Below are 21036 nucleotides of genomic sequence, written 5' to 3'. Positions count from 1 at the left end.
AAAGGAAGTTCTTATGATGAGTGGCATAGGTATTCATACTGACAGAGTAAAAAAAAAAAAAAGAAAAAAAAGAACAGAAACAGAAACACAAGCATATCGTCATAGTTCACAGAGGGAGGAGGGGGAAGGGGGGGATGACAGTCAGTCCTCGGCCCATACAGGAGCAGAGTGGAGACACCCAGGCTGCCCGTCAGTCCACATCTCTGGACTTGATGCCTTTTTTTCCTTCCTGTTGAGCTCACAGCTCCACGCTCCACGGCACCGCTTTCAGTGAAGGTGAGCGTTGAGGTCGTACTTCTCGCAGAATTTGTCCGTGAAGGGGATGCAGGTGAGCAGCTCGCACCACTCGCACTTGATTGGGTAGACGTAGAAGAGCACCACCAGGCCTGAAAAGAGCCCGACAAACACCAGCAGGAAGACGATGATCTGACAGCGTTTGCGGTAGAGGTCCATGCGGCCGAAGCTGATGTAGGGGAGGAAGGCGAAGGACAGGAAGAAGCCGGAGATGAAGCCGCAGATGTGGGCGAAGTTGTCGATCCAGGGCAGCAGCCCGAAGGCGAAGAGGAAGAGCACCACGCACAGCAGCTTGGTGAAGGCCCTCCAGGGCTGCGCCAGGATCTGCCAGCTCTGAAACAACTCCACAAACAGACAGGCCAGGATCCCGAACTGAGATCCAGCTGGACCCACCTGGGGAGGAGACAGCAGGCACAGACGTCGCTTAATTTACACACTATATACTGTATAATACTTTCAAAAGCAAACTCAAGACCCACCTTTTTAGCATCAGATTCAGATTCAGATATTTTTTATTCATGTACTTAGAAAGAAAATGTCTTACAGATAAGCAGCTGCAACAGATGTACATGAAAGGGAACCCCAAAGAAGCAGAAACTGCTTATAAATAGGGGCCTGCTTTTAACTAAACTTTAATTGAATCCTATATGAGTTTTAAGGTAATTGTTTCAGGTTTTATTATTTTATCCTAGCTTTTATCTTGGCTTATTTTATAGAGTTTTCATTTGGTCTTGTATTATTAGTTTATTAAGCCTTATTTATTTATTTATTATTTTATTTTATGTATTTAATTAGGCTACATATCATTTTCTTTTTTTATTCTGTTTCACATAATCTAAATGTATTCAATTCTATTTGTTTTTATTGTTTTAATATTTTAAATCTCCTGTGTTTCCTCATTTCTAAATGTAAGATCATTTCCTTACTACTTAGTTTGTCATGATGTAACATGAATAAGTCTTTCATATTTTCTTTATTTTTATCTTTGATTGTAAAGCATTTTGTGCTACAGTTTTTTCTAAGTGCTATACAAATAAAGTTTGAATTGATGAAGTTTAATTAATATTCAGCAACATTTATTCTTTACATTATATGGTGGTGTTAGAAACCTCTGACTCATTAACACACTGGTATCTTGTCGTGTGTGTGTGTGGGGGGGGGATCGAACCTCTGCTCTGTAGGGCAGGAAGATGGCTGAGGCTAAGTTGCCGGTGATGCCGCTGAGGATGTAGATGATTGAGATGCGCAGCCAGCCCGCCAGCTTCTCCAGGTCCCTCAGGATGGTCATCTGGAACGCCACCGACACCAGGCAGTGGAGAATCCTGGGAAGGGACAGATGTGGACAAGGGTGCTCACGCGTGTGCAATGTGACGTACATGTGTGTGTGTGTGTGAGTGTGTGTGTAAAGCTGCACATGTCAGGCAGATTATCCCTCTGTGTTTGAGAGGCAAACCCCTCGAGCAGCCGACCGAGGGGGGGTGGGGGGTGGGGGTGTTAACTTTTGCCCATCAACAAAATCGGTCTCTATCTCGCTGAAGCTTAATGAGTTCTTGTAGTGAGGGCACTTTGGTTAATTACCCACGAGACAGATAACAGGCAGCGTGAGGACGGCAGGACGCAGCTCTGCCCCTCTTCTTATCCGAGAGGTCAGCTCTTTGTCTCTCAGCGCCTGACTGACGGCTCCAACACTGTGTCAAAGTAAGACTGCATGTGATGAAGAGGACATTGTGATTTTCCCATAAGGAAACGTTTGTTGGAATAAGCTCCTGCTGGTTCATCTCAAACCTCCTTCATGTACAGTATTAGTTCTATATAATAGTGTCTAACAAACCATTATTCTCAGGCTGTCACTCATATAACTACACCATTTTGTAGTGCTGTCTGAATGTTAAGTGAGTATTAATATACCCTACAGTGCAGTGGTTCTCAAACTTTTTTAAATCAAGGACCCCTAAACCGACACAAATTAGACCACAGACCCCCCGTTGGACAAAACTTTTAAACAAACACAAGAAATACGCAAATATTTGTTCAGAGACTGAATGACCTTAGTTTTTTAGTCAGTGTACATTGAAATTACTGCCAATGGCATGGGTTTTTGTAAAAATTTCAAGAAATTTCTGGAAAAAAAAAAAAATTCTGGGGAAGAAAATTGGTACAATTTTGAGAAAAAGTTGGGGACCCCCTTAAACCGTCTCAAGGACCCTTGGGGGTCCCCGGACCCCACTTTGAGAACCACTGCTATAGTGGACTCATAGTATCCCACAATGCAGTGTGCAAAGTAATGTTCAACCGATGGTCACTAAGCAAGTAATATAGACCATAATGCATTGCGGTTATGATTGTGGTCAGCAATTTTCTTTTTAGGGTTGTCAAAGTTAACACGATAATACACTGTTAATTCAAATCTATTTTTCTTTTATAAAGGAACATTTTATGGAGCTAAATTATTCCCTCATGTACTGGTGTGGGCGGTGAAATTACCTTGGCTGGAACAAATAAGAAAATGAAATGAAATTCCTTTCACTCCACAATTTCTTTTTTGGTCCTGTGATTTACTCATGTGTTATTTTCGCTTTTGAATTTGAATAATCGCTCACAGTCGCAGGATGTTCACAGTTACCACTCTGATGGTGCCACAGTTCATGATGAAAAAAAGATCTTCTTGTAGGAAATGGTACGTCGCCTTTATTATACACTTGAAAAATATCCCTTTGAGGTACATTTTATAACAAATAAAATTGGCGACATCTTTGTCTTTTGTGTGAAGAATCATTTGGTCTTCTTCCACCTCTGTCTTTTACATATCTAGTGAGTGGATCTTCATCTGTCTGTCTGTGCGTGTCTGCACTATTTGAAGAGTTCCTGACAACTGGAGTCAATTTCCTCGTACGCGCCACCACAACAACATATTTGACCGCTTCTGATCTTTCAAACATCCTGTTCCTCGCCGCCCGCTCCAAACACGCTCCTTTAGAAATGCTGATCCAGCCTGTTGGCCTGAATCAAAGCAGACCCCATGCTCTTTTCTACTCCTTCACTGACTCATTCACTGACCTTGTTTCAGCCTCTGAGCTTCTTGGTTGTCAAGATTTGCTTTTATTTGCACACCTGTGGTACTAAAATGCACTACATGCGGAGAGTTTTTCCCTTTTGATGCTACTACTCCCTCATCTTTGTCTATTTTTTTCTTTATCTGATGAAGCAGAATTAATGCTGACAGCTCATTCACTCACCCAGCATGCAGGAAAAGTGAGAGCCAGAGCCTGTAAAACTGATCTGGGATCTCGGGGTTGAGGAAAGGCAACAGTCCACAAACATCGTCCATGCAGTGCACCTGAAGAAGGAGCAGAGAGGAGCGTGTTAATGAAGTCCCTGCAGTCGTAATGAGAAATACAACCACAGAGGCATCTACTGTAGCAAGGGAAGAGAAGACTATAACATGTTGTACTGAAGTGATAATCAAAGATCACATAAACACGTTTGTTGAGCTCTCACTCACTCTCATCTGTTTTGGTAATCAGGAAGCGCACAAAGCAGCACAGCAGATTAAAAATAGCAATCGCTGTTCCACAAATTCAATTTTGTGTTTTTTTACACAAATAGCTTCTCCACATTTTTTCCCCTCATGAGAAAATAAAATATCCTGTTTGTGTTCCTACAAGATGCTTACTTGGGAGCAGAGAGTAGCCTCCTCATGAAAGTAGCCGCTCATGAAGTCGCAATACTCCCGGGATGTGATTTCACACCTTGAAGAGAGAACGAGCGGCGGTTAGTAATCCACTTTAATGATTCACAACATCACGTCTGGATGTTGCTCTGCTCACGCTCACCTCCCTTTGGTTCCTATGCAGCAGGGTCGGCCTGTGATGGTACAGTCTATATGAGGCAGGTTGGTGTGGTTCCCTGTGTTGTACCTGGTACAAATCTAAAACCCAGAGCAGAGAAACAACGGTGAATCCTTCAAATTTCATCTGAAAGGGAGACATATGTTTATGATTTCACCCCAACAGGATGTCTGATATGACATCATGTGTGCACGCCCTTTGGACAAGACAGCACAAGACAATGATAAAGATTTACAAAATGTGACACCCCACCCTGGTTTATCATACACAGACTTTTCATAATAACCCCCACTTTAAAATGTTTTGTAAAAAGGAGAAATTTACTTGCACAACTCTGTACAACCCCCCAAAAATCCCTGCAGTCCCCCAGGAGCAGGGCTGCACAGTAAAATCAAAACATTGTCAATTGGCCCAGTGGTTGAGTAATCTTTTCTAAACTTTAAAGGGATAGTTCAACATTTTTGGCAAACTGCCATAATCCCTATAGTCTTAGCAGTAGGTTTGTTACCTTTAATTGTCGGTGCAAGCTATTTTTAGAACGGCGGAGCAGAGCCACGAGCTGCTCAGAGCTACGCTACGGAGGCTCATGGGATTTCTTGGTTTCCCTCATCAAACTCATCAAATACACAATCCAACAACTCCAAAACGCTCTGGTTTTGCATGCATTTGCCTCGAAAACAACTCTCGTCTCGTAACGTTCTGTTATTATCTCATAGCGTGGTGAATGTGCAGGTCACAACTTGAGCGTTAGAGCGTTTTGGAGTTGTTGGATTGTGAATTTGATGAGTTTGATGAGGGAAACCAAGAAATCCCATGACCCTCCGTAGCGTAGCTCTGAGCAGCTCGTGGCTCTGCTCCCCCGTTCTAAAAATAGCTTGCACCGACAATTAACGCTAACAAACCTACTGCTATGACTATAGGGATTATGGCAATGGGCCAATTTGCCAAAATGTTGAACGATCCCTTTCCCTACCAGTCTAATGCTTCCTGTAAAGTCTTGACACCAAACAGTGTTTGATGTTACTCACCGGCCACTTGGTGATATCATCAGGCCATTCGTGAGGTGATACCGAGGCGGGTTCTTGACATATCCTGCAGTGACATTACACACGCGTCAACAACAGGGTGTCAGTTCATTTATGCTTAGAAATGTAACTGTAGCAGCTCCTGGTGCATCTTACCTGGGGTCCTGATGGCACACAGAGCCATACTGCCTGGTTTTACCATTTAACTGGGGAGTGCTGGGATGCCTCGGCCACTTCACCCACACAGCTAGAGTACTCTAGAAAATCAAACCACGAAGATAAAGGATTAAAACTTCCCACAGCTTTAAATTGTGTTTGAATTTTTTTTTTTTTTTTAAAGGTTCACAAAGCAAAGATGTGAGTTTGTTTACATACCGAGCATTCCTCCTCTGAGGTTTGGACACAGCCAGAGCGATCGTTGCGCACGCAGCAGGCGGAGTTGCGTTCGATAGCTCTCTTTTCCCTGATAAGTTCATGCACCTGTTTGTCCTGCCGCATGCATGGAGAATATTTGGCCCCCAAGTGGATCAGAGCTTCCTATTTAAAAGACGTTAACACGTGATTATTGCTTTTGTCATGTTTTATGTCTGTGTGACACAATCAAGTAACAGGAAGCAGGGAAGTGAGTGCTCACCGAACTCGGCCCGATCCAGAAGTTCTCCTGCTGCACAAACTTGACATTTTCATACACGCCTTTGTTTCTTAAAACCTTAATCAAGAGAAAAAGAGACAGAGAGTCAGAAAATATGCATCATATGAAAATATTTTGTTGGTGTTTTTGCAAAGACGTTGATGGCTCAGCTCGGCCCGGACTCACAGAATCAACCGTCTCATGCTGGGAGAAGCCCACTGGTGCGATGCCATAGATGCATACAGCCAAGATGGTGATGAGCAAATGGACCACGGTGATCCAGTATGTAAAAAAAGGCCTGGAGAAGAACAGAAAAACAACACCATCCATCAGTGTCATTCACCGAGGGGAGCGGGAGAGACAAAGCTCATTAGTCAAGACACGTTAGTGCGGGACAGCACCTGTGGTCGTCCATGTCCTCTATCTGCCTCTTGACGTAGCTGTCAATACGTTTGCGGTAGGTGCGGTTTGTGAGCTTCCCCACCATGCCCAACCCGTAAGGCCTCTTCTCCCGGGCGAAAAGTTTCTTGACAGGTACGACGATGCGCTGACCACGCCGCTGTCCGTTAACGCTCACCACCTCCTGCCGCAACGGCACTTTCGGTGGTCCTGGAGTTCCTTCTTTGGCTTTACGCCACCCTCGCTCCAGAGGTCTGAAGGTCGAGACACATTGAGAAGAGATGGGGAGAGGTTTATGAGCTTAATGATGATGAAATAAGACGATATCCACCACGTATTCTGTGTCATATCGTCCATTATCTGGGGCAAGATCAATAAATACTAATCATATTTGTGTCAGGTTGGTTATTGATGAAGCTGAGACATCTAATCTTTGTGGATGGCACCTCCATTATTATTCCTATTTCCTACATACAAAGCTCACAGCAGATTTAAAAAAATGTTTGGATCAGCAGAGCTCGGAGAACTAAACTCTGTTGCACAGTAAAAACTCACAGCATGAGGTGACTTCTCTCCAGCTCGGTTTTATCTAGGGCGCTGCCTGTCAACTCCGTCTCATCTTTCGTGCTGCTGGGCTCATCCTCCTTCATGGCCGCCTCAGACGGTGACTCAAACACCTCGTCTGCGTACGTGGACAGCTCCTCCTGCATCAGAATATCCTAGAGAGGACAAGTGGAGTGGAGAGGAAATAATGAGCACAGATGCCAAAAAGATCAGAATCCCTGTGGGTTTTTTTAGAATGAGAATTATCATTCGGTTATAAATAAATACGACAGCAGCGTAGTAACAACAGCAGAATAACTGTGTTGTTTTTTCCTGCATTTACTCTGGCAAAGAAGGATGTGTCCAGTTCATCAGGGAAGTCGACCACATCTTCATCCATGTAGCTGGCAGGAGTGAAGCTTCGTCTCTGGGCTCGTCGCAGGGTGCTCTCCCGTAACGAACGCCCCTGAGAAACACACAAAAAAACACAAAATGCACTAACAGTTGTAATCTTTCCATCGCAGCACTTCACAAAGTCACCCAGCACCAATAAAATCCAATTAAATGAATGTGCTGTCTCACTTATTTTCCTGTTTATTCCTCATATTACACATATTTGTATGTAATCTGATTTCATCTCCGTCGCCCACCTTGACCAGCGCCGCGGCCGCCCTGAAGCTCATCTTTGCCACCGACTCCCTCTTGCGTCGGCGAGGGAGCCGGTTGAGACCTGAGCGGGAGCTGGTGAAGGAACAGAGGGAGGCAGCTCCGGGGGTGATGGGGGTCTGAGGCACGCTGTAGCCGTCCACCTCCTCCACCATGCGGAAAGCTCGCCCTCGCGCCAGCGGGTCCACGATCTGGAGACATGAGATCCCCCAGTGGTGGTTAGACAGGGCAGCGAATCAATAACAGGTTTTATTATCGAGAGACAGATGCTGCAAATAAGATTGATTTGACACGGAGAGAGAGACAGACTGATACTTGAATCTGTAAAGTTGAAAATGGAATTTGTTTCTTTTTTTAAGGTTGTATGAAATATAGGCCTATATGTTTATATATACAGTAGGCTATGCATATAGATGGACATACTTTTCAGAAGGCCAACATTTCTATATTAAAAATGCTTTTTAAAATTGGTCTTTTGTAATATTCAATTTGTTTGAGAAACTACATTCTAGGTCTTCATTAAAGGTCCAGTGTGTAATATTTGTCAAGGTTTATTGGCAAAATCTGAATATACTACCAATGAATATATTTGTATAAGTGTATAATCGCTATAAAATAAAATTTGTTTGGTTTTCATAGCCTTATAATTCTTCTTTTATATATAGCAAGGGTCTTGCCCTAGTTTCACGTTCATAAATAAACAATAGAATTATTTAATAGATAAATAATAGAATCTGAATGCTAGATGTCACTGTTCGCTCATTTACACACACTGGACCTTTAAATGTAAGCCATAATCATTACAATTAAAAGTAATTAAATAAATAAAGACATGAAATGTTTCATTCTGTGTGTAATGGATCTATATAATGTATTAGTTTCACTTTTTGAATTGAATTACTGTCATAAATAATCTAATTCATCGAGATGCACCTGTATATTTTCAAATAACAACAGGATTAAGCAGCGCAGGTATTCCTTCACCTTTTGCATGCCATGCTGTGAGGAGGGGACGTAGAGAGGAGGTGGGGTCTCAGTGCTGGTTAAGGAGATGTTGTCCTGGCTGGGCAGATCCATCTCCCGGATCACCTGTGGTTTCAGCCTCCCATAGCGCAGGCTGCAGTGGCGCAGGCTTTTCCTCTGCCATTTCTGGGTGGCGTCGCCGTCCTTGCTGACTCCAAACCAGTCCGCAGTTCCCCTAACACCACAAACACTGACCTTTCAGTTCTGGCTCACAAAGCTCACATGCATTATAAAAAAGAAAAAGAAGCATTTCTCACAGACAGAGATTAAATCCTATCTGACATAGTGAAACTTGCAAAAAGGAGATACAGAGGCGCTCAGTGAGGGTCCTCTTAAGAGCTCAGTAGCCTACATGGAGGGGTGGGACGGCAAACATGCAAAGGACTGATAAGCCCGCGCTCCTCAGGATGTCAGAAAGTGGCCCGCAGAGTGAAAGTAATAGGAGCAGTAAAGAGAACAAGCCTGGACATGTATATGCCCAGGCACACTGGGAAAGACCGGCAGCCAGGTAGACACCAACTATGTGTGTGTTTGTGTGTGTGTGTGTGTGTGCACGTGTGGTGCAGAGTTACACACTCCCAAAGTCCACATGTGCAAAGAAAGAGAGCAGGAGAGGATTACTGTAGTTGTGATGCTGCAAATAAAATCCAACTTATTCAGATTTTCCTAATCTTTACTGACACAAACAGACACCAAATCCAATTAACACAGAGAACGAGGGATTTTTTTTTTTTTTCTTTTTCCCCGGAGGTTTTAATCGAGTCCCTCCACGTCGGCCTTTCTGAATACACACGTAATCACGTCGCTGGCAGTTGAAGCCTAATAAGTACCAGAGCAAACAATGTTACAGCGCCCTGAGGCCAGGAAGTGGAAGTGGAAACATTCTTCAAAGGGAAACTCTGCCAAGTTCGTTTTTTTTTTTAACTAATAACCAGCTGCAGATTGAACGTCAGGTTGAAATGTAATTCTGACTGACGCAGCTCAGGGAAAAAAATTCTCAACGGTGACCTCTTGTTTTGCGTCAGAAACATGATGCAGCAGCTCATACTCGAGCATGTGTTTGTGTACATGTGCTTCGCCTCTGCAGCCTCCATAACCTCGGTTTCTGAGAGTGCGGCCGAGGCTGACGTCCCTAATGAGCATCCACTGAAGAGGCCACCAGACCTCAACGCGCTGCCACCAATGACGTGTGTGCTGCTGCTTGTGTGGGATGCTGACTGAGTGACAGATGTGTAAGGAAATGGGTGACCCCTCCCACTGGGTCACTGCTGTAGCTCAGAAATAAAGAGGAACTTGTAAAAAGGGAAATGACAGCTTTTGGTTTCGGGTCCTCTTATGACTCATTTAAAAACATCTCTGTGGCAGTGACCTGACTCACAGCTGCTTCTGCGGGTTTCTTGTGAATTTTTTTTGTCATGTGGGACTTTGACACTCACTCTGAGTGAATGAAAACATTTGAATTTTTAAAAGCATCATTGGTTTTTTTTTAAAAAAGAAAAAGAAAAAATCACGTCAGACAGAGAGAATACTCACTTATTTCCTCATCGTAAACAAGTGAGTAAACACCAGACCTTCATCCTGACCCTATAACACCTGCAGCCTCGTGAGGGACTTCCTGCCGTACCTGAGCAGGGTTCTGGAGAGCGAGTGGTGCTTCCTGGTGCTGCGACGAGCAGCCCGCTGGCCCTTAATGGGCACCGTGTTAATCCGCTCAAAGTGCACCCTTCTGCTGCTGTGACCAGGCAGAGCGGGCGCCGGAGGGAGGGAGGCGAGAAGGGAACAGAGGGAAAGGAGGAGGAGGAGGAGGAGGAAAAGAGAAAAGACAACAACAAGGCAGTGAGAAGGAAAGGTGCAGCTGGACAGTGCTGGAGCCAACATGCAGAGAGAGCAAAGCAGACTCTTTAAAGGTTAAGACTTTTTACATTTGAGATTCACAAAACATCAGGAAAGTGATTACCAGGCACGTGATACTTGAGGTTGTTAATCAGAAACAGCCATGCAATTTGTAAAAAAGGTAAGGAAAGCAGAAACACTGCAGACATATGGAAAAGTTTTTTCAGGAATCTCATATAAGCACAGACAACTGCTTATATAAGAGCTGTGAAGTTCTTCATGAGATGCTGAAGGAGCTGATGCAATAATCCACTCGTATTAAAGGGTCAGTATTAACATTGTATTGTATTGATCTTTTACCTCTTTATGGTCTGAGTGATGGATGACTGCCGCTGCAGCACAGGCCGTCGATTGTCAAAGAAGTCGCGGGGTGGTGACTGGAGGTGAGTGGTCTCCACTGGCATGCTGATGCTGCGCAGGAAGCCCTGCCTCTTCACCGGCTGCAGGGGGAAAATGACACGTACCATTTCATTTCATTTCATTTCATGTATTTGGATCTCCATTAGCTTTGGCTAAGGCCATTGCTACTCTTCCTGGAGTCCATACCCAACACAATTATCTTTCCACTGCAGAACATTCACATATTACAGGACCTAATTCAAATTAACAGTACCCCCACAATGTAGCGTTTAACATAATTCTTAAATAGTCAGATGGTCAGGTATATGTCAACATATGTTAGTATGTAAGAATTATCCCATCTTTAATCAAGTGCATAGATTTTCAGTTTGAGAGTATGATTTCATTCCTTTTCAGTGACACAGCTTCTTCTCGTGCTCAGAGTTTTTCTCCTCATGCTCACATTTTGTGCTCGCACTTAAATGGCTGCTGCTTTATTTCAAAATGTGAGCTTGAACTCAAAAATCACATACCTGTGCTCACATTTCTCCTTCTTGCACACAAAAATTCAAGTACACATTTTGAAAGAAAGCAGCAGACATTTCAAAACACAAAATGTGAGCATGAGGAGAAAAAATCTGAGCACGAGAAGGAGCTGTGGTGAAATCATGCTCTCAAACTGAAAGTCTATGCACTTGATTAAAGATGGGATAATTCTTCCATACGTTGGGCATAATTCCATTATATTACGTTTACAAAAACAGAATTTGGATCACACTAATTGGTTTCCAGAAAAAGCAGAAGTGAAAACACAAATCACAAGGGACACAGGCAGTGATGAGATGATGAGAAGATGCACAGGGGGATTCATTCAGTGAGGAACAAAATTTAAAAAAAGTTTTTAAAAAGCACCTGAACAAAAGTGGGAGGCTCGTCGAGCGACATCTGAGCTGTGGGAATGTCCAGTCTGAGCCATGGAGGTTTCTTCCTCTGCAGGCTGCTGGTGCTCTCCCGCCGTGGTTCAGCCATGTTCTCTGTCCCACCCCAGGCCTGCCAGCTGCACACAGAGGAGAAGACACAACACACAACGATGATTTTTTAGTGAATCTGAAGTAAATACCAATAAAACAATAAAACATGTGGTAAAAATGACAGCTTGGACCTTTAAACATGGTGGTTAGGATGATTTGTGTTGCTGCATTGTTTCACAAGAGGGTGCTAAGGCCCCTCACTTGATTCCAGCATGGGGCGTTCACATGTCTCTGCTCATTAGATATAGGCTATAGGGGAAACCACAGAGAGAATCTACCATATATACACCCGTTTACCACTTCCCCAGACGCAGATCACAGGGCCGTGTAAAAAAAGAAATAAATATTTGTGCTGCTCGGCGAGGAAGTTTGCAGTCTTAAACGTAATCCCTTAATTCTACAGTTAAAATCAAACTTAATCCCTGTATGTGCGTGGTTAGAAGTGGCTCAGCCTCCAGCGCACATCCACCAGAGCCTAATGACTGCGTGCAGCAGGCGTTCCCATGACGAGGCCTGTGGTCCACAGGAGGCGTCCACACAGTAAAAAACCTCAGCATCAGACGGACTCATCTGTAGCTGCAGCCTCGTTATCACCAGCCCCTCGTTTTATTGTCCCACCGTCTCAACCTCACTTCTCGGGGGGCCTGCTGCTTCATTTCCTGTCATTTTCTTCATTCCCATTATCGGCCATGAGAAATCTAACTCATTTAGTCGTCGGTGTAGTGCACACAGACATTTCACAGCATCTCTCTCACAAAGATCTTGTGTATACGGTTATGCTGAGCCGTGCAACTCATGATTCATTAGAGCACTTTTTCACCCGGCAGGCAGCAGGAATGCACAAAATAATGGTCGACTCTATTTCTGCCGAGCACCAATGTGTAAACTTGCGTGGGAGCTTTGTCTCCACAGCTCTGGAGCTCACACAAAACCAAATGAATTTGAAAAATCCCTTTCCCGCCCTTTCCCCGTTTCATTCAGTTAAAAATGCCAAACCCTTTAAGTCACATCAAGGAGTTTTTTTTTTTTAAAGCTTCTGAGCAGCCACATCAGGTCACGTCCTCACGTCTCTCGTTACAGCTCCTCCTTGAAAGAAAGAAGAAGAAAGAGTCCAGAGCTAGTGACCACATCTGCTTCGCGTTGCCATTTTAACACGCCACAGGCTTCTGTTTTAGCCAAAGTGATGATGGGAAGTTTTGTCAGAGTGTCTCAGCAGCAGAGGCAGCAGGAAAACCTCAGACTGAGGGCGGCAGAGGTCGACACCAATGTGTTAATATCTAAACACGGCCTGGGCCTCGCTGACAGATATTTCTCTCCGTGCAGAGGAAGAAAGTTCAACACCAAGCGCTGGCACAGTCACCGGGGTCATATAAGCTGCCACGACGAGCACGAACAATACAATAAAGCAGGATCCATTGTGAGCCATCATAGCTGCGATTCATCTGTCATTCCCTGTCAGTCTGAGAGGTTCTGACCTCGTGCACCTATCAGACTTTATATTGAATGTCGTTTGACCTCCACTGACATTGTCTGGGTTGTGATACGAGATTAGCAAAGCAGACTGGACTTCGGCCAGAGCAAAGTGACATTTTGAAGCCTATTCACTCTCCGCTCCTCTTTGACCCAAATATATTTAGTGACTTCACTCATGACTTATTTTGTATAGAACGCAGTCATCTGCCCGTCAATGCACTGAATAATCATCACAGACTCCACAGTGAAGTCCACACACACACACACACACACTCACACACTCACTCACAGACTGGCTACTAACATTTGTGCAAATGCAAAATGTGCCACCAGTGTCTCAGCTTGTTGCAGCAGCAGCAGCAGCTCTGCCTCGCCCCGGGCAGGAACACCCGACATTTAATTACTTTCGCCATTAGTTGAAACAGCAGGGTTCCTGATACAGAGCAGACCTGGGGAGGGAGGGAGGGAGAGAGAGAAGGAGAGAGGGTGCATCCGCTTCCTATTGAAACCGACTGAGACTGAACTGAAAGCAGACACTGAGGGAAGCTGATTTTCCTCCATGCAAAACACTGTTTGATTGCTTAAGCTTCGGCTGCTCCTGTATTAACTATGTTTGCTCTGATTGCTGCCGTTGCTGCTCTCGGCTTCCACAGAACGAAGAGGGGAGTCGGGTGGAAAACACACCAAACAACTCCCATTGTTCCTGCGGCTCGGCATCTCCTCCTCTTTCTGCTGTGGGTTTTAGTTTTTTTTTTTCCCTGCATGAAGTCTCCCACTCCTTTCGTTCTGACTTCCATGTGGCCTCGGCGTGAGTAAAGTTGCCATTTACAGGCAATTACTGTACAGCCTCATAGTTCCTTTATGCCTGCTGTCTACTTGCTTGTCAGATTAAACCCACGCAGATGAATTAAAAACATTCAAAACTATGTAAACAGAGCTGAAATATCTGACATGTAAACTGACAGTGCCACTTGGCAGCCAAACTTGACGCTGCTACAACAAGGCAGCCGTGCTCCTGAGTGGGTTTTTAAGAGCATTTGGTCGCAGCCTGAGGTAAACCTCCAGCATTCGTCAGACAGCCAAGCCAAGTGGCTGTCGGTCTGTCTGTCTGTCTCCTTCCGTCTCTCTCTTCCCTGTCTCCTTCCGTCTCTCTCTTCCTCCTCCAAAGACAACATGGCAGCTGAACTGGCACAGGCCTGCGACGCTAGTTTAGCTGGAACAGTTGGCATCGCCACAGCCACGACAGCCACCGACTCGTTTTCAGAGCGAGGGGGCCGCACTCAAAGTGTCACTCATCATCTCTCAAAATGAGTTATGATTGGATATTCATGTGCGGAGAAGATGGAAGCCGAGGCCCGGTCCTTGTCTGAGAAAAGACGGGGGAGGGGGGGGTCTTCGCGGGGCAGGAAGTCCTTCAGAGGCAGATATCCTCTGGGGGGGAAACGAACTGATTGAATTCTGTGTTTGGCAATTATCCAGACTGGAGGATTATCCCTTCCTTGACAGAGCATGTTATCTGTTCATGGTCAAGTTGGACAGTAGGAGAAAATCAGTCTTTAAAGCAATAACTCAGCGAGACGGGACGATATTATTCAACCCGAGCAGCTGCTTAGCTAATGCGCCGTAGCATCTTATCTGGTTCTCAAGGTGATTGTGCTTTTTCTTCTCTGGTTCAGATCTTGTATGGCAACAATTCGAAGCGTGTAATAGTTTCCCACAGTGTTTACATTCCCACTGCTGATGTGAGACTCACATTCCTGAGACCACCACGATTTAATCTAGTTTTCTTTTAAAGATTTGTTTTGACTTCAAGATTCACATCTAAAGAGGGGAAGAAGAGAAAAAAAAAACACCCACCCACTCACCCACACCCATAACTGCACACTGTGCCTCACTAGATTGGCTTCCTGCTATCGTTTGCTTGCTTGTGAGAAACCAACACATCCTACTCAATTATACCGACCCGTGACAATCCTGCACAGATTGTTTTCTAAATTGCGAGGCGGACGCCCGTCTCCTCGGGGCCACTTCTTCTCTCCATTAGGCCGCTGAAGACAGACAGGAGGACAAAGCCACAGAGGACAAACTGATGTCTCTGCAGGTGCGGGGATGTCCAGCGGGGTCCTATAATGACTGTGGTTGACAAGCATAACCAACACTCTCTTCTCTCTGTCTGCAGAGCTGCCACCTATTGTATTACGCTCTGCATACAAACTCTGGGCCCAATGGAGCTTTTCTGTGCCATCATTTAATATAATCGCTTGGGAAATGGTCTTCAGTCATGCAGAGAGAGAGGCACTGGCTTATGACAACAGAGGCCCAGCTGTCACAGGTGAGGCTTAGAGTCCAACACAAGACAGACAGGCTCAGTGAATGCAGCACTAAGTGCCACCTTCAACTTGAGGGGAAAAAAAGCTCAGAGGCTTTAGTTCTGCTTTGTTTCATTGTGTACAGCAGCACTGCTCTCTTACTGCTTCAAATATGCACTGAGGCTTGCAGGGGAACATTGCCCTCCTGTTTGTGATTCGTCATAAATAAAACAGTAATCTGGTCTTGGCCTCTTTCATATTGGTACAGTCATATTTTTTCTGCAGGCTCCTTTTTAAAGGTGTTCAGAAATGGCCGTTTGTAGCTGTTTTTCGCGCCTCCTTCCACAAGTTTTCACGAGTTGCCGCACGTGTTTACCCGAGTAAGGAAAACAAATTTGATTGGTCGTTATCGAGCAGGCGGGATATTCAATGTTTGGGGCGGGACCGAGCTCGGTGTGTGTGAGTGTGTTTAGCTAACTGTTAGCTCGTAGGCTTGCTACGTTATAGCTTGCTAACTTAGCTAGTGAGGCTAAGTGATGGACTGGGATCCGGAGGAGGAGAGTGTGTGTCGGTGGTGGTGGACGAGTCTCCTCCATCGTTTTTCTCAGACGTTTGATTGACAGATGACAGATACAATATCATTAGCTGATGAATCGTGAGTAACGTGACTGCATTATCCAATGCGAAAAAAACTAGGCTACCTCATTTTCACCCCGGATTTACTCGAAAATACAATTTTGCACATAGTTTGGGCTACGTCGTCTGATAGATGAGTGATTACACTAATTTTAACACCCATAGTGGGCCAGAATCAATTTTCTTATCTGAATACCTTTAAAATCTCCAGTCCTGATTTACTCCTGCACACAAAGAGAAAAACCCCACATATTATCTACAAAGGGCTGCGCTCGGTAAACATTTCTCACATTTGTCATATTAGAAATATTCGTGCATTCTTGAAACCTTCTCCCCGTCCAGGGCCGTTTCTAATCTCAGCGCATGCCTCGGCCCGCATTCCTCAAGATCTCTGGCTGAAACCGAACCAAGCTGAAATGGCAGAGCAGGAAACCACATGAAGTCTAACCATTATGGACAGGAGCTGGCTGGTTTCCGGGTACTGTGTGTGTGTATGTGTGTGTGTGTGTGTGTGTGTGTGTGCCCCTCCGCTGCTAGGCACCGCTCTACGGGAGGCAGGCAGAGCTGCAGCCGCGCTGAGGGTGGCTGACGGAGACTGTGTCATCCAGGCTGACAGAGCCTCAGGTGGCCTCGCCGACTAGAGCCCCCCGAGGAGGAGGCAGCAGCAGCGGTGGTGGTGGTGGACAGTGGAAAAGAGGACTGCACGGGGGCAGCAGGCGCCATGGTGGATGACCTCATTAATCTGAGTAGTGAGAAAGAAGGCCCGATACCTCATTCTTGAGAGCTGCAGCGTTTCCTGGCCTCGGGCCTTCCTTCGTTCCTCCTTTCACTCTTTCGTCTTTCTTTCTCTTGCTGCATGTCGCTGCAGCCACAGGTCCAGCCACATGACCGCTTTGGTTAAAATAATCTCTCTAGGGCTATACCAAAACATTTTTTTTTCTTCTCATTCATTAGCCATGCTTTTCAATATCAAGTGACATCACTGCATTTCTGTGTAATTGCCTGGAGCAGGTTCCAGACTGATTACTGTTTTCCTGAAAACCTTATAGCACAAACAGGTTATGTTTGGTTTTCCCCATACTCCAGCTGTTAGTCATCCTCTATAAACGCTCCTACTATCCATTGTTTCGTTAGTCTCACTCCATGCTGGAGGCGAGGCTTGACACTGGAAACAATGGAGGGAAACTGCACTTATTCAAGCAGTTACTCTCCTGAATTATTCTCTGACTAAACTATAACTAGAAACCGACATTAAAAAGAAAAAAAAAAGACCAAGAATTTCTCTCAGAACTAAATGTGGTTGAGTTCAGACACTCTTGTTGTTTCTGTTTTGAAATCAGCTCAACTTACGGTACATGCAGTTCCCTTTAACCGTCATTTCATCGTGATCAGCAGAAATCTCAGCAGAATGGGTGGAGGCATTTGGAAAACAATAAGAACAAGCAACAAAATCCAGCAATCCGCCCCGTCACAGGATTTCAACATGACTCCTTTCCACTTGATAACACTGCAGGCATGTGTGTACTGTAGCTCCTCCAGCCATCTGAGGCCCATCTGCGCATTAAAGATGCTTTTGATCTTTATATAGAACAACCGTGAGTCCACGACCAAGAAGAATTAAGACGCTCACTAAAACTACAAAGCTACTGATATTTCATACGAGCGAGGAGAAGAAGAAGAAGAAGAAGAAGAAGTGAAACACAGAAAAGAAAGAGGCGCTAAAAATAAATGTGTTATATAGCAGCACAGACATTAATACCAGGTGACTTCACCAGTAGTGGAGGTTGATTTGGATTTAAAGTCACATGTACGGCATAACAAGAGTGATTCTCTCTCACACTTCTAATAAAATTAAGCCGTGCTCCTCAGTTGTCTCCCTCTCTCTGTCTCTCTCTGTCTCTCTGTTCATCTTACAGGGGAGAAAACAGTGCGAAACGCGGCCGCGGGGCCACAGATTGAAGTGCAACTTAGCACCAGTAAAGTTGCAGTCGTCTGAATTGACCCTAGTGACATGTGACAGGCTGTCATACCACACCAGCCCTTACGACATCAAAAAACACACACACACACACAGACAGCAGAAATATCCGTCGCAGCTGACCCTGAGATCAAGTGTCATGGAGAGCCGAGGGGAGTGGGCCTGTGAGTGGCAAGGTGGGCAGAGCAGGAGGTCCCGGGGCCAAAAGGGGAGGAGCGTTCGTTCCCCTTTAGTGTTGCACAGGTATTCAGTTCAGGCTGTCAGCGCTCGGTGGGGTTTTTACAATGGAGACTTAACCTTTTAGTCTCCGTGGTTTCAGTCTGGAGTGACAGATTTGTCTCAGGTCCACTAGCCAGGCTCCCCCCACTGTCATAACAGTGTTTACTAAATGACAGGATCGAGTGCCAGCGTTATGAATAGCCCATGAAAGTATAAATGGCCTTCTAACAGCGGTCTGTGTGCATGCATGCGGTGTATTTATAGGGACTCGATTGCAAATGTGTGTCCGTATGAAACTGTAAACCAACACAAATAAAAAAAATAATAATAATAAAACAACATCCTGTTTCAGATCTCTGGGCGGCGGTCTGTTTTCTGATAGAAGCAAACCATGAAAACCGGTCCCTCAAAGGCTACAGGCAAGAAACTCATTTCATACGACTGGGATGTGTCCGTTTATCTCTGTGCAAGAGGCCATATCTGTGTCCGCAATCGCCACTGCCTGCCTGCCTGATGCCTGCACCCCTTCCCCTCTTCCTCTTATCCTCTATATCCTATATTGCCAGGCGAATGCAGGTCCTTGGAAATTGCGTTTGCTTATTTTGTCAGCACAAGACTCAGCCTTTCACCGTGCAGCAATATCCTGCACAGGAAATCAATATGAGGGAGAGAGGTGAGACGTGGTGGACACAGACAGCGAGACATATAATTACTTTAATCTCGCCGTATTTCTGCAAACAAAATATCAGCTCTGCAAAGTTTTTCTTATTTTTCGGAGGGGAGACGAGGGTGAAACTGTTATTACATGCACAGCTAATTCAGCTTGAATTATTCACTCACTCCGCACAGGTGAATTATTTACAACGTACAGGAGCTGCTGTGCAAACACACGGCCGAGGACCCAGAACCAAAGAAGTGACTCTTGTCTTCGCTGTTGTTTCAGCTCATCACACTGAAGGTCCTGTCCTCACTTCAGTGGAAAAATAAGGCTCACTTTGTAAATCTGTATCATGTCTCACTCTCCAGAGTTGTGTTTGTGCCTCTAATCTTGAGGAAGCAGCTGACAGTGGGGGGGAAAAAAATCCCCTGGCGCAGGCTATATATAGATATCCATATGTATATAGCACCAAGACATCTAGACATGGTTTTTTTTTATATAATAACAACAGATTACTGTGTATATTCTGTGAGATCAGACGACACCCCGCTGCTGAATCAGCTCACACAGCAAAACGGCCCTCAGCAAATTGATAAGTCGGCCGCCAGAACTGAAACACATTTGTTTGCTGCAGAAGCTTATCGTCAACTGACTATATCTCCAGCTGTGCAAGAGTGAGAAAATCCAGTTGGCCCTGAAACCTACAGTAACTGTGCAACACTGCAGAGTATGTGCATGACAAAATGCTCAAGGGGGGGGGGGGGCTTGTTCAGAGCTGTGTCTTGAAGGCACTAAATGAAATTCAACAAGGCTGTGATACTCCAGAGGACACCCGTCCTGACCTCGGAGGCTGAATGAAGACTTCAGTAGATGGTAAAGACATCCACTGTGCTGAAACAGAAACATGGCCGCCGCATGCAGCTGCACATCTGGCGTCGCAGTAAATTTGCAATATATAATACAAAGTTATAATTTATTCTGACTGGGTTCAGAGGGGTGAGGAGCAATTAGATTAAGCTAACAAACTGTCTGCATATTACAAATGAAATTACTGTAATTGGATTTGAAATGTTTTTTAAAAAGGCTTGTCACATCATTCATAACACTACAAACAACGACACAGTGTCTCATAAATCCAAAAGGGGATGAAAATACTTTTATTCCCATATTGAATTTAAAAATCAGTCAAGGGCTGTAAACCCATGCAGCCTAATGTGATGATGAATAATGTAAATGTCAAAGATCCATAAACAGAAGATCAACAATATTATAGCATCAGATGTTCTGACAAGACCGAGGTGTGTTTCTCAGCCCCCTTGACCTGCGCTGCTTTGATGCAACGTCCTGTTATTTATGGCCTAATAAGAGAGAGAGGCTGCTTCAGACTACAAAGAGGGGGGAGTAAGCCATCTTTCTCTGAGATCCCCCCCGTCCTCCCCAAAAATGTGTCCTGAGACGCCAGACAAGCACCTTATTGTGTACGGGAGGTTCGACATTCTCCCGTTAAGTGAGTAAGAGGAGAATCTCACAAGCAGCATGTCCTAACAGCATGTGATCCCCATCTAAATAGTTTCCACCATGATATCAGCCTGAATCAGGACTACAAAAGGCTGCATTGTACGGCCTGACGTGGACTGGGCTGAACAAGGGTCATTGTAGTCCAAATACAGAAAAAAAAAAAAAAAAAAAGCAAGAGCAGGCTGAAGTTTTCATACCTCCATCAATGGAAATGGCGCACTAAGCAAATTCCCAGCGAAGAAAATGAGTTAATTTCATTATGATTTAGCAGAGACATCATATTGGAGTGTATGTTTAATGGTTGAAAACTACATCTGAAGTAATTAAGTCATTAAAATGGAGGAAAAGCAGCACTAGTGCAGGCTGTCAGATCGTATTATGTTACTGTCACGACTGTTCAGCGTTTATCTTTGGGATCTAATCAATCGTCTGGATTAAAAATACTTTGACAAAGCTCTGTCATCTCACATCCTCTGTGGGGGAGACCACCAGCATTGGAGGGAGGTCAGGTTACCGCTTGTTTTAACTGAGGTTGGCTTGGAAGGAAGGAAGT

General features: G+C 44.8%; 1 protein-coding gene across 2 annotated transcripts in view; it reads right to left on the bottom strand.

Annotated features, from left to right (window-relative positions):
* Positions 1-103: 103 nt before the first annotated feature.
* rhbdf1a (rhomboid 5 homolog 1a) overlaps positions 104-21036 on the bottom strand; it is a 30433-nt gene continuing 9500 nt past the window's right edge. The window contains exons 2-19 of one of the 2 annotated variants that reach the window (XM_083976634.1): positions 11574-11718; positions 10623-10762; positions 10054-10161; positions 8391-8604; positions 7391-7597; positions 7084-7206; positions 6753-6916; positions 6200-6451; positions 5985-6096; positions 5802-5876; positions 5543-5704; positions 5324-5424; positions 5171-5234; positions 4128-4222; positions 3968-4043; positions 3531-3631; positions 1463-1616; positions 104-687 (exon numbers count right to left, since the gene is read on the bottom strand). In XM_083976634.1, the coding sequence (XP_083832760.1) occupies positions 268-687; positions 1463-1616; positions 3531-3631; positions 3968-4043; positions 4128-4222; positions 5171-5234; positions 5324-5424; positions 5543-5704; positions 5802-5876; positions 5985-6096; positions 6200-6451; positions 6753-6916; positions 7084-7206; positions 7391-7597; positions 8391-8604; positions 10054-10161; positions 10623-10762; positions 11574-11690 (2685 nt within the window). In that variant the 5' untranslated portion in view covers positions 11691-11718 and the 3' untranslated portion in view covers positions 104-267. The remainder of the gene's footprint in view (positions 688-1462; positions 1617-3530; positions 3632-3967; positions 4044-4127; positions 4223-5170; positions 5235-5323; positions 5425-5542; positions 5705-5801; positions 5877-5984; positions 6097-6199; positions 6452-6752; positions 6917-7083; positions 7207-7390; positions 7598-8390; positions 8605-10053; positions 10162-10622; positions 10763-11573; positions 11719-21036) is intronic. The other variant, XM_083976635.1, reaches the window with a different exon arrangement.

This window comes from Trachurus trachurus, assembly GCF_905171665.1.
Source record: "Trachurus trachurus genome assembly, chromosome: 8".
NCBI classification, from domain to species: Eukaryota; Metazoa; Chordata; class Actinopteri; order Carangiformes; family Carangidae; genus Trachurus; species Trachurus trachurus.
Note: the sequence above shows the minus strand (reverse complement) of the source record. Positions and strands in the feature narration are given on the sequence as shown.